At 41.2% G+C, this 14,515-nt stretch overlaps 1 protein-coding gene across 18 annotated transcripts in view; it reads left to right on the forward strand.

Moving 5' to 3' along the window:
* ANKS1B (ankyrin repeat and sterile alpha motif domain containing 1B) overlaps positions 1–14,515 on the forward strand; it is a 1,113,310-nt gene that overhangs the window by 816,580 nt on the left and 282,215 nt on the right. For all 18 annotated transcript variants that reach the window (XM_082739199.1, XM_082739197.1, XM_082739179.1 and 15 more), the window contains one exon: positions 11,461–11,613. In XM_082739199.1, coding sequence (XP_082595325.1) covers positions 11,461–11,613 — 153 coding nt within the window. The remainder of the gene's footprint in view (positions 1–11,460; positions 11,614–14,515) is intronic.

Genomic DNA, 14,515 nt, shown 5'->3' on the forward strand with positions numbered 1-14,515 from the left:
TATCAGCTGTCTGTGTTACAAAAGTCTATCAGGGAGTCTGACAGTACAAAGTCCCTCCGGTGGGAAAAGAGAAGCCCCCGTCCATTTGCAGCTTCGTAGGCAAGTTTAAGTCTCCAAGCCCGGTGCATCACAGCTGTTGCAAGCAGCAGGTTTACGTAAATGATAGTCGGGTTTGTGTGTTTGTACCCAGGGATGGCTGCCCTTGGCCACATGACGACCTTGACCAGTACTTCACATACAAGGACCCAGCTCTCACCGAGTCCAAGCCAGGTAGGGGTAGCTCCTAGATCCTTATAACTGTTTTAATACAGATGATCAACCCCAAAGTTACTCCAGCTATGCCTCTCATGCTATCATTTCCAAGAAAGGCCAGCAAATTCCCAAAGCAAAAAGCAAACCCTCTACCTCTGTCAATCTCTACCGCACCCTCCATCTCTTATTCCCTGATACCGCAGAACTTCCTCAGCCCTGCGTCCTCAGTTCCCACTCCTCTCCATGCCTTTTCCTTGTGCTTTCTACAACCTTCCATCTCCCTCCTTCTCTTCTTTGCAGACTCCTTAAAAGGATGGCTCTGATTGCAGTTTCTACTTCCTCATCTCTTACACAGCAACCCAGGGCAGCCTCGCCTCGGGGCTCTTTTCTATAAAATCCTGGGGACCTGTTTGCCAGATCCCACGAACCTTTCCCCTTTCTCCTCCTGGTAGACCTCTCCGCAGCACTGCCGTCACTGACAACTCCCCCCTCTTTGAAACTAAGTTTCCCCCATTTCCCTTCTTGTCTTGACTATTGCTTTTTTGGTCTCCTGAGTATGATTCTTATCTTTCCCGTTGGAAGTGTTGGTTTGTCCTCACACCACTTCTCTTCCCGCAGTACACACCCTCCCCAATCTCATCCATGTAAGATTTCAGCTCCCACTTACGATAAAAATAACCAAGATTTACTGAGTGCTTCCGTGTGCCAAGTACTGTGCATTGTTTTGCTGAATGACGACAACTCCCCCCGGAGGCAGACATTCTTATCTCTCACATCCCCAATCAGAAGACAGATGCTGAGGATGACTGAGTAGCTTACTCAAGGTCAGACAGCTGACACGTGGAGGGGTCAAGACTCCTACCTGTGCCTGTACGGCGAATGATGCCCAAGGTTATATGTCTCCTCGGACTTCTCCCCCAAATGTAAAGTGCAGTTCCACTGTCTTTAATTTCTTATGTCTCAAAATTGTTCATGTCATCTCCATCTATTTTCTCCTCTTTCTCTACTAGTAACACCACCACGTACCCGGGGACAAGGAATCAAAAGCTAGAAACTTGAGGTTTTCCCACGATTTCCCCCTCTTATATCTTGCATAGTTGTCACAAAGGGATACTAGTGTGATTGACAGAAAGATGCCAACAAACGCAGCTAAAGGAAATGGGGTTTCTCTGAATGGTGACGGCTGTGAAAATTAATGGCTTCACAAAGCTAGAGACAATGCAACATACTGTCAAGTGGAAGTATGGGCTTCCTTAAATGTTATGTATGAAATTACCTTATTTTCAATTCTGTTTGTATTAGAGGAAAGGCAAAGCTGCTAGAATAGAAACCTCATAATGTAGTGGTTTAAAGAATAGAACATTTACTTCTCCCACGTAACAGTCTTGAAGTACGCCATCCAGGTTTACAAACTGGCTCTGCTCTGTGCGATTCTGGAAAGACCCAGGACCCTCCATCTGTCGCTCTGTCATCCTCCAAAGCACTGCTACTCAAAGGAAGGTCCAGGGACTGACAGCATTATCATTACCAGGAAGCTTGTTAGGAATGCAGAATCTCAAATTCTCCCTCCAGCCTATTGAATTAGAACCTGCATGTTAACAAGATCGCCCACGTGATTCTTTTGTACATGCAGGTTTGAGAAGCGTTTCCCAAACTCTAGGTTATTATTGTGCCTGTGGAGTCAAAGCTGGACCGCAGGCACTGATGTTCCAGCTCACAAGAAGATGAAAGGAAAATAGCAATTCTAGAGCAAAGAACCTATTTTTTAGGTTGAAGGTGATCTGGAGGTTACATGCATCACTTTCACTAGCTTCCCACAGGCTTGAATATATTCCCATAGAAACAATCAGAAGCGAAACTGGAATTATCTTTTTTTGTTGTTGCTGGGATTTCTTAAATATGTTTATTTGGTGTATCTTTTCTGTAGTAAGCCCCGTTACTGTGGAAGAGGAGGGAGCAGATTTTAGTAGACAACAAGGAATCACTGTTTCAATTTTGTAACACTTTACAGACATAAAAACATCTAATTTGTTATTGACTTTTGGGCTTCCTTGTTCCCTTGATCTAATTACGATGCCAATATCGTAATGCGGACTTAATAGCTTACTGTATTCAGAACTATATTTATTAGAGAAGAGGGAGGGGCAGTGGGAGTGGGAGAGAATCTTAAGCAGGCTCCATTCTCAGTGCCAAGTTCAACACGGAGTTCGACCTCACCACCCCGAGATTATCACCTGAGCTGAAATCAAGTTGGATGCTTAACAGACTGAGTCATCTTGGTGCTTCCGAACTAGGTTTTTGTAATCCCAAATCTATTATAATATAATATCTTTCCCTCTTTTTATTTCCTTTTCCTATTTTTATTGCCTTCTTGCTACAGCTTTCATCCTGTGGCTCTATCTTTGTAAAACAGCATCCTTGTCTGAACAGACAAAGCTGCTTTTAGGCAGAGAAGGAACCACAGGCAACACATATGTGTGTGTATACATATGGCAAATCCAGAATATTTCAAATAAAACCAAGAAACTAAGAGGAAATGAAAATGTAGTGATTGTGTAATCTTACAAAAATCTTCTAGATCAATGGTTTGCAAACATTTCTTTTTGAAACAAAGAACTCCTCTTCCTCTTCTTACCTGTGCAAAACACTTACAATATGGGTTACCCTGACAAAGGTAGACGAGGCAGTCTCAGAGCCTTGCCTTTTCAGCTGCCTCCTAACTGGTTCCCTTAATGCCCCAGATTCCACAGAGCCCTCACTGTCCTGGGGTCAATAATCTCTGCCGTGATGGTAACAGGATGCTGTCTCTGAGGCCAGATTTGCTTTAAGAGGCTCCTAGAGGAAAGTCAGTGTGCATTTGGGCAGAATAACAAAACACTAAGAGCACCAAGGAAGGTATTTAGTAAAACATATCCATATATCTCAATTTTTTGGAGACTGAAGCTTCTTTCACTGCTAACAGCCATTTCTGTCCCAGTTTGGGTTTTCCCCACACTTTGGGAATCAGCAACTTGAATCATATGGCCTAGCTGTGAAGCTCTCTTAGGAATGCCCACTGCCTGCCCACCACAGATTAGTGCCTAACTCCCATTCATGCTGGGCAGTACTGCAAGCCTGGCAGCCCCTGGAGCTCTCCGTCTAGCTCTGTCCTGCAGGTGTTCCTACTGGAAAAAGGTTTCATTGTTGGAGATTTGAGAAAGCAGTCGCAGTGTTCTTGTGGATGCTGCTGACAACTCATGAGAGGAGTGTAGATGCCACCCGGACTTCAGCCTAAATGTCCTTGTTGTCCTTCTTCCTTTCTTTTACTTATTTACTTTTTTAATGTTTTGCCTTTGGGCTTCTTTTTCCTTTGCTGGATAAATAAATCCGACACTAATTTGATGTTAACTTACAAAAGATAGAATTGCAAGGCGTAGGAATTATGAAGGAACTTTGAGATCATTGGCCCAACACTATCATTTCACAGATGAGAATACTGAAACTTGGAGAGGTAAAATAACCTGCCCACCATCACACAGTTTGTTAACGGCAGAGGCAGGATGCTGGGCTATGGAAACAAAGCCCAGTGCATTTTGTAACACAGCACTATGCTGTCGGGAATTGGCTCTGGGTATGTAATCACTTTAAATAGCTGTACATTAATGTGAGATATAAAAATAGCCCTCATTTTCATAAGATGCAGCACAAAATACAAATGTCCTTTACAAGTGGACACCAGGCCATGGAATTTGTCACTTCATCTTCATGTAATCATTAAATCACTGAATTTCATAAACACTGGGCAAATGCCTACCATGTATGGAATGCTTCACTTGACACAAAAGAGACAACAAAAGTGGGTAAGACCTTGTTTCTTCACCAAAAGGGTGACAATCTGATAAAGAAGACAACTACATCTATAGCTATAACAGAATTATATGCAAATTACTACAAAAATCTAGGGGAAGGTATAATTAATTTTGACCTGGGCCTAAGGGTAGCACTGGAAAAAACTTCTCAAAAGAGGCAACATTTAAATAGGGTCTTTTAAGAAAGGATAGAATTTCAACAGGGAAACAGAGGAGAAAAAACAGTAATCCTAGCCGAGGGAATGGCAGGAGCAAAGGTACGGAGATACACCAGTTATAAAATGGATTATGCCTTCAAAAATCATACTCCTAAAATAAAGAACTACTTAGTTTAGGGTTAGCAAGGATGGAAGACATAGATGTGTACGAGATGACAGCCAGAAACTTGGGAAGGATGTTAATGTCAGCTTAGCTAAGCATCACTAGTCTTTCTCCGTCTCATGGATGTGACTTTGAACTCATAAATTAAAGAGTTTGGGTTATTTTATGTGTCAACTTGACTAGGCCATGATACGCACATATGCAGTCAAATTCCAGTCTAGGATGTCACCATGAAGGTATTTTTTAGATGAAATTAACATTTAAATCAGCAAGCTCTCAGTGAAGCAGACTGTGTAAAGCAGTAACACCCTCCATTATATGGATGGATTCCATTCAGTCAGTTGAAGGCCTTACAAGAACAAGACTGCGGTCCTCCACCAATCAGAGGGATTTCTCCTTCCACACTGCTCTCAGGCTTGAGCTGCAACATCAGCTCTTTCCTGCGTCTCCGGCCAGCCCGCGGGGCCTGCTGAGTTTGGACCTGCAAGATTTCAGACTTGTACATACATCCCATTAGTTCTCTTTCTCTGGAGAACATTAGCTAATATAAATACCCAGGGTTTTGAAATAAAGAGTGACTATATTAATCAGTTTTCCCCCATATGTCAAAATTTCAATGGTTTATAGCAACAACAAAAAAAAATGCATATTTACTCTTCTTACTCATGGGTTTGTGGGACAGCTGGAGTGCACCTAACTTCAGCTGGTCTTGCTCAAACTCCACGGAGCCAGGGTGGACTCCAAGCTTCTACATTTAGGTTTGCTCCACAAGTCTTCCTTTTTCTCCTGGCACCAGAAGTTGCGTGGTGATTCAGCCACTTGTTATTCTTGTAATAGAGCCTAGGAATGCAAAAGAATGATCACAAGAGTGGAGAGGCCTTACCTATGAACTGCCACCCTGACACTTCTACTTGTACTATTGGCCAGGCAAGTACATGGCCAAAATCAATGGAATGGAGAATTAACTCCAATCACAGCAGGATACAATGCAGATCCCTTGGCAAAGGGCACAGAGGCATAATTCTAACACAGGAAGGAAGTGAAGAATTGGAAACAATTCAGTCTACTTGAGTGACCTTGTTAGTTATATTTCTGAAAAATAGCTGTCAGTTGGGGCAGAGGGTTAAATAAGTTAAAAGACATAAACCCTTTTTATTTTTTTTTTATTTTTTTAAGACTTTATTTATTTGACAGAGAGGGACACAGTGAGGGGAGAACACAAGCAGGAGGAGTGGGAGAGGGAGAAACAGGCTTTCCACTGGGTAGGGAGCCTGATGCAGGGCTCTATCCCAGGACCCTGAGATCATTGCCCTGAGCCAAAGGCAGAAGCCTAACAACTGAGCCACCCAGGAGCCCCAGACAAACCCTTTTTTTTTTTAAGTCTTTTTTTTTTTTTTTAGGTTTTATTTATTTATTTGACAGACTGAGATCACAAGTAGGCAGAGAAGCAGGCAGAGAGAGAGGCAGAAGCAGGCTTCCTGCTGTGCAGAGAGCCCAATGTGGGGCTTGATCCCAGCACCCTGGAATCATGACCTGAGCTGAAGGGAGAGGCTTTAACTTGCTGAGCCACTCAGGTCCCCCAGACATAAACCCTTTTAAAACAAGATGGAAAATGAAGGAAGTGAGGGAAAGAGAAAGGGATGAGAGAGGAAAGAAGAATCTTGAATGGAAGTTGAGAAGATTAGCAGCCAAAGGATTCAATATTATACAATTTCAAAATAAACATTGGCAAAACAAATCAATAAAAATAAGCAAAGAAACCCAGGCAACATAATAGTTATGTATGATGTAACTCTACTTTTAGAAATTATAGGTCTATGTTTGCATGGGGAATTAGACAGTAGGGTATACAAAACTATTATCAGTTATTTTATCACTATAGTTATTACAGGTTTGGGGATGCTTTAAAGCCTTTTTTTTTTTTTTGCTTGTATTTTTGAATTTTATAAAATGGATGTGCTTTCTAAAAAAAAAAAAAAAAAAAAAGCATGAACCCAATTTAGAGCAGTGATGAGGGAAGAAAATTAAGAGTTATTGAATATGTATTATATTCAAAGTCCTATGTTACAACAACACTTGGGGTAGATACGATTGTCAGATTCCAAGTCCATTTTGGAAGGAGGGAACTGAAATCAAATTTATGAGACGTTGGTCTAATCAAATATATAGTAAAACAGAAAGAGGAAAGTAAGATGACTTACCAAGTAAGCATCTACTTAGGCAATGGTGTGATGCTTCCCCACTAATGGAGATTGGAAACCCAGAGGGAGGGCCAGTTTGTGAGAGGAAGGAGATAAAGTTTTGACTCATGTTGTGTGATAGCTATGGGCCATCTATGTGAGGTACCCTACAAATGTTTGGAGATTTATATCTTAAAGCTCAAGAAGAGAAGCTTATCCTGGAAAAACACTACAGAAATAAAGGCAAAAGCATTAGAAGCATGGAAAATAATATGAGCAAAGATATAGAAGTGTCTTGCACACACAGTTCACGTTCATGGCACGACTACAGCCTAACAGGTTGTTTAGACATGCCCCTGTGTCTAATTGTATGTATGAGGGTACACATGGCAGAGTAGTATAGGATTAAGTTGAAAGCTAAGTTTATACCTGATCCCAATTACCCTAGAATTCTGGAATAGGATATTTTCACTTTAATCAAGAAGGAGCCACTATAGGTTTTTGTGCCGGTGTTGACTTAAAAGCCTGGCTTTTTGGAAGACTGATGCAGCAGCATCACAGGAGCTGGAGCAAAGGTGGGAAGCCAAGGGGAAGGCTATTGTGTTAGTTTTCGTAAGCACTAACAAGAACCTAACTAAACAGGGCAGTGGCAGTAGGAACAGAAATGAAGGAACAGATGGAAGATTGCTTCAAAAGAAATTACTGTGCAGCACAGTAACCATTCTGCATATCGTTAAATACGTGTCAAGTTAATTTTGTAACTTCATTTGGCTCTAATGCTTTCCTCTCCTCAGGTAGGCAGAGCCTTTGTAATTTATTGGTCATCTGTTTGCATAGCTTTTAATTAAGAGTTATAATTTCCTTGAGGAAGAGACTCGGACTGCTTTGTTCTGTACTGCTGCACGACATTCAGAACAGCCACCGACTACATATTTATTGACTGCCTGGCAGGATGAACTCTCCCCGGCACGCGCCAATGTGTTCGTTTCCAGGTTCTCTTCGCTCTTGCTTTCTGCCTTGCCCGCATCTCTCATTCCTCCCTCTCACCTCCTCAAGACTGCTCCGGGAGAACTTGCCTCACAGGAGGAACCACATGACTGAGAACCTGCATTCCGTCAGATACTGATGTGCCTTTTTTCTGATCCTGCCTCCAACCAAACTCAACTGCTTCTCTCTTTAGTACTTTTTAAATAATTTTTAATTTTTTTTATTAACACATAATGTATTATTAGCCCCAGGGGTACAGGCCTGTGAATCACCAGGTTTACACACTTCACAGCACTTGCCATGGCAGATTCTCTTTAGTATTTTTAGTGTCATTCAGACATATCCAGTAACTTTACAGTCATGTAAAATATTGAAAACTCATTTCCAATCCATGTAAGCCCCTAATATTGTTCACTTTACCCCTTCCCCCACCACTGCTCCCCAATTTTAGGTTTCCCCCAAGGGACTGGCACCTCTCTCTTTTCTGATTTCCAAATTTCCTGCCACTGGAGGAATAAGGAGGGATTGGAAAGAAAAACAAACTTTTTTCTACTGATTGGGTTTGCTCTGCAGGGCTCTGGTTGGTGTCCTCACCACTGCTCATCACTGGCTAGCTATCACCATCACCCAACCTCTGTGTGGCAGGTGATGAGTGATTGCCCTGTGTGTGTGTGTGTGTGTGTGTGTGTGCGCGCGCGTGTGTGCACACTTCAGATGACTTATGGGGACCCCACTGGAGAGTTCTCTGGGATGGAACATCTGACTCTACCCCAGATTGACTCAAGACTCTCTAAGCTCGACCCCAGGATCTACTGCTGGGGTGGACAGATTCTGGAGGGCTAAGAGTGAAACCTTCCCAAACGGTTAATTTTAACTCCGGTGAGCTTCTCTTTCTCTTCCTTCCTTCTTGCCCTTTCTCTGGCTATTTCTTTCTGTCAACTGGGGCAGTCAGGGAGTTTCCCAGGATGCAGGGATTAGTCAGGATAGTAGCATTGGTTCAGCCAACTCTTCATAAGTCCTGGAGAATGTCTCTAGCCCCAATATGTTTATAAGTCTATGGCATGTGAAGGTACTTAGTACATTTGTGTCTCTGTTTTGGATCTGAATCTTCTGTTTTACACAGTCAACATTCAGTTATTTGCAACTGCCACTAAACTTCATTTTACAAACCCTGAGTTGTCGTTCGCATTTGTGGCTATTATGGAATAAATATTGTGTTAATGTTACTGAACAAATGTTCAGTGAGTAGCTAAAATGGGTCAGTCCAATGTAAAAGTGACATATAAAAGTCCGATCCGTGGCGCCTGGGTGGCTCAGTGGGTTAGGCCCTGCCTTCGGCTCAGAGTCCTGGGATCAGGTCCCGCATCGGGCTCTCTGCTCAGCAGGGGGTCTGCTTCCTCCTCTCTCTCTGCCTGCCTCTCTGCCTACTTGTGATCTCTCTCTGTCAAATAAATAAATAAAATCTTGAGAAAAAAAAAAAGTCCGATCCCATTCAGATTCTAATGCAAATGATAAATTATACTGTAACTCCCAATAGAGGAACTTTAAACCTCAAAGTGGAAAATAGTTTGGGGTGTGGAATAGGAACAAAGAAAGGAGAAAAAATGAAGGAGGGGCTCCTGGGTGGGCTCATTGGTTAAACCTCTGCCTTCAGCCAAGGTCGTGATCTCGGGTCCTAAGATCGAGTCCCGCATTTGGCTCTCTGCTCAGCAGGGAGCCTGCTTTCTGCCCTCCTTTCTGCCTACTTCTCTGCCTACTTGTGATCTCTGTCTGTCAAATAAATAAATAAATATATTTTTTTAATTTTTTATTTTTTATAAACATGTATTTTTATCCCCAGGGGTACAGGTCTGTGAATCAGCACTCACCAAAGCACATACCCTCCCCAATGTCCATAACCCCACCCCCCCCTTCTCCCAACCCCCTTCCCCCCAATAATCTTTTTTTTTTTTTAATGGAGTAAATATAATCCCAGAAGAAGAAAAGGTAGATAAAAAGGCAGAGGAAATACTTCAAAAACATAGTTGTCTTGACCTTTGATTAAGCCTGTCCAGGAGGAAAAATGAAAAAGCTACAAATTCTATTTTGGGCACCTGTGGTGAATTTACATATGGACTGAATATTACGTAACATAATCTGGTCAATATTAGATTTCTTGAGTGTGCTTCTACTGTGGCTATGTAGAATGTCCTTGGTCTTAGAAAATGCATGCTGAAGCATCAAGAGATAACGTTTCATCGTGTCTACTAAAGGTTCAGGGGAGAGAAATGTCTTCCCAATGGTTCATCTAAAATAAGACGTGTGTTGTGTGCATATGAATGAGGAAGTGGGTATAGAGAAAAAGGTAGAAACCCAGTGTGGCCAAATGTAAACCTTGGGTGAATCTGGGTCCATGGTCTTCTAGGAGACATGGACATGCTCCTCCAGGCTCTCTCTTCAAGGAGGGAGAGCGGTCAGCAGACAACCTCCAGCTGTCAGCACCTGCAGGGTCTGCCTCTGCTTTGGAGAGCAGCCTCACTAGAGTCCTTTTCCCATGGCGGCCGCATCCAGTGACAGAGAGTGTGAGGCACAAAGGGCCAGTCATGCTGCCAGCATGGGACCTCTAGGAGCATGACCTGAACCAGAGCTCCCCCAGGGTTTCACAGAGGCTTTGTCAGGGCCCATCATCATTTGACTTCTCTTCTGCCTGACCCTCCTTCTCAACCCTCCTTCCCTAGGTGTTGATCCCTAATGAACACCTTGAATCCATGATGAAGAAATAAGAAGAACCTTCAAAATGAGATCACTGCATAGTAACAAAGCCTACCATGTTTAGGATTAAAATCTGAATCCCTGACAGCCAGACTAATCTTATCTCCATGCAAATCAGAATCATGTAGATTTCCATTAATATTTATCTCCTTGAATCTGAAGGAAGAGGAGAACCTATGTATTTTGCCCGGTTTTGCTTTCCCCATCCTGAATTGCAACATCAGGTTGATGAGGTGCCTGCTGTCCAGACCAACGGAAGCATCAGCTACACCGTGTGGCAGGCAGAGCAACACAAGTCTTCGAAGTGACTTACTTCAAAAGCCAAGAACCAGAAATTCAAATAAATTTCAAATAAAAGCTAAAAAGACTAGAATAATCATACAAAATTTTAAACCCAGAAGTTTCTCTTGCTTAAATTACTTTCACACTCCAATTTAAACTCAGAAACATTATGCTGCTGTCACACTTCTTTGTTCTCCTAAAGAAAAAAAAAATCTGTATATAGCTGACAAAAAATAGGAACCTGTCTGCCAGCAAGTTCTCTATTCATGTCTAACATACTGTAGAGTCTATGCAGAACACATGGTCTTTAAACACCAAAAAGCCTCTTCTTTACTGGCTTAACACTGCAGTATGTTTCTCCAGCATGTTTGCACTACCTACATGTCTTGCATAAGCATGAATTCCTTTGGATGTTTGAGTCGTGCAGTATTTTCACATGCTTTGATGTTGCACATATGAGAATTATCATCTACATTTTAGAACTGCAGTTCCTTGTGCCTTCAGTATTGAATTTAATACTGCTCAACTGCCATGATTTTAAATTTCATCCAACAGAATGTCAATAATGTCTCTAACAGAAGTTTGACATATTTCGTTTTCTCAAATATGGAGTTGGCGTAGCAGCTAAATTAGAAATTTCTGGGTGCATTTTTGAAAACTAATTCAGCGTGAAAATTATTAGTGACTTAGATTTGTGTGTCAAGTATTTTGGTTTTCCTTGTTTTCTTATCCAAAAAGAACTGTTGCTTCAAATCAAATAAACTTCCAAGTGGCAAGATCCATTCTGTTTGTTGGAACTCAAAGTAATCCTCATCCTAATGTGATTTTCTTTATTTCAGATGAGACCCATTGGCCACGATGGCTATCATCCCACTTCTGTCGCTGAGTGGCTGGATTCCATTGAACTAGGTGACTACACCAAAGCCTTTCTGATTAATGGCTACACGTCGATGGACCTGTTGAAAAAAATCTGGGAGGTTGAACTTATTAACGTAAGTTGGTCTTTTAAAGAAACCTTACCCATTCAACACTTGGTGAATGAAATTCCTGTTGTTGGCAGGTTGATATTTTCTTTCTTTAAAACTATTTGACATCCATCAGCAATTTACAGATATGCCTTCTGCTTTAAATATACATCTGTCTTGGTCCAGTCAAGCTGCATGCTTACTGTCTTTTAAAGTTTTGATGTGGGGCACGAGGAGGAGTCCCAGGGTGTTTCGCGTTATCCACGAAAACTTCCCAAGCGTTTGGAGGCTTTCCATTGTAGAAAATTTAGTCTGCTCAGGATATGGTCATGATAACAAATAGGCTCCCATCTTGATCTTGATCGTATTCACTGTTAAAGATTAGAGTCCTCAATTTTAGTTTCCTATCTCTATTATGTTTCCTTGTCTCTATTCCTTGGCCTGCGTATATAAACCCCCATCTCGAAGACACTGCTTTTGTTCTTATTAATAATAATAGCTGCTGTAATATCAAAATTTTACTATCCAGAGCTTGTATCTAACCTTAAGTTGTCTCTGTTGTATTTCTATACTTGGCATAGATTTTCCATGAAAACTGGCCAACATATGTTACTGTGGGTTCAAGCCCAAAGAGATCAACTAGATCTGTATAAATGGTCTTAATACTGATATTTATTTGATTTTGACTGTTCGTTGACATCCAATGGCATCAAGGAATGAAAGAATGAAGAAGTAACATATAATCATCATGCCTTCACATTATCTTTGACATCCTGAACATTTCTTCTCCAAAATGAGTGAAAAATCCCTTAATCTTTTACATAATTTATTAGATTTGAATTTTATATTCTAAAACTTTAAGAAACACTCGTAACCTGAAAGATAAGGCAAATAAATTTCTGCCTGTTCGAAAGAGATTCGTTCTACTCTTTATGCCACTTTCTCTCCACAAGTCCAGTCACTGCCTATTGCATGCCATTAATTATTTTAAATTATTGTTATTAGTAGTAACTAATTATTCTCTGCTTTTAAAAGTCTGTCTTAAAAATAATATCTTTTCCAGAACATCTCATAAAAACTGTCCTTTGATCTAAAAATCATGGTAAATGGACAAACTCTTGGCTCCTTCTTCTAATTTGCCATCAGTTACTCTTTGCTTTCTGTCCTTACTCCCTCACAAAAGCTATCATTATTTCTGCAGAAACACACTGTCTGACTGAAAGCCTCTGATTAACTTGTCCTTAGCCTGTGTGGCAACACAGTGGAACTCATGGAGTGTGTGTTGTATTCTGGTTGCATGCAGGAGATTTCAGTTCTCCACCAAGAATCCAGGACTCATCTGATGGCTACGGTTAGCCATATGTTAAAGAGGGACCTTCCATAGATCAAGCAAACTTGTTTCCAATTAGATGACATTCTAGTCAATTGTAACAACTTGACAAATATCTCTGCATAACGTCTTCCAAATAATCTTGTTCCCCACTGAAGAACAAATACTTAGCACATGAGTCACTCGCTTAATGGGCATTAGCAGTAATCCCTCACTGAGAAGAAGGGATTCCAATAGAAGTCTACTATAAAATGTTTTCTTTGAAGCAAGGATCATTGAAGCAGGCCTAGAAGTCTCTCAAAATCCAAATGCTGGGGCTAACGTTTAAGGTATGAGCTGGGACCCACACTTTTTTCAGCACTAGGGGGACTAGCAGCCTAGAGATCCCTGTTCAGTCACTGTGTCCCTTGTGGATGATTGCAATGACTGTAAGTCAGTGAGACTCTGAGGCCCCAGGCTTACTGCCAGAGCTCAGGGACCATCCACCACCACCCACAGGCCAATCAACCTGGAGTTGGGACAGAAGAATAGCCGTTTTCATGCCTACAAACTCTTTACATATTTTCCCTTTAGCTACAGGTGCTGTAGTAAAATCTGTCTTCATTCCTGTGAGAAGCAGCTGTCACAAGCATTGTTATCAGAACTAGAAAAGACAGTCACTGCATCTTAGGTCTTGAGGCCAATTCCTCTGGCCTGGAGTACATCTGCATCTGCTATCAACCCAGTATATTTTCCTTAAGCTGATAGTACTTAAAGTTTGTGACATCTTTATGGTCAAGTTCACACTCTTGAGGAGGCTTTGCGAGTCGTTTAATTCCATAGATAGATTTATTATAAACAAAAATGGATCTGTACTTTTAGACTTGGAAATCAGAGAACAAAGTTTTTATGCTCCCCAAAACTGCTACGAGGATGAGGCATTTGATGATTCTGGGTTCTTGGGTTTTAAAATGAAAGAAAGGCACAAATGTGTGCCTTCTGGCTTACAAAGCTTTAGACTAGTCTCAAATTCAAGGGTTTAATTTATCCCAACTAATGAGGGAAGATGTCCAAATATAAAATATTCTCATATATAATCCATGGGCCCAGTAATTCTATATTAAGTACCCATAATTTGTTGTTTCCTAGCCTGAAGGGAATGTGCAGTTACTTTGATTTAAAGCAAAGCTTTTTAGAGAAATTCATATCCTAACTCTTCGTAATGAGTGGCTCATTTTAAGAGAGCCATTTGGCTTCAATAACTGTTGTTCTATGTAAAGAGAAAAGTGCAAGGTAAGGGGCTGTCTTTGGCACCGGGGGCTACTGGTGGAGGGGAGGAGAAAAGAGGGCGAGGAGACTGGCTGCTGCTGTCATTATAAATACGTTTAGCATCATTAAATAGTATTGATTAAACCGCCAATGTCACAGGGTATTTTGCTTGATATTTGAAAATAGTGCGACAGTCTCAGTGAGTATAAGTTTATTCAAAGTATTTTCATAAAGAGATGAAAACTATACAAAATTCTGATTTGAAAAGTACAAATGCACCAGAAATTATAAAATGACCCCAAAGTCCTTTTTTTTTTTTTTTTTTTTGTGGAGTACATTATTACCATAACC

Source organism: Mustela nivalis, assembly GCF_964662115.1.
Source record: "Mustela nivalis genome assembly, chromosome: 7".
Taxonomy (NCBI): Eukaryota; Metazoa; Chordata; class Mammalia; order Carnivora; family Mustelidae; genus Mustela; species Mustela nivalis.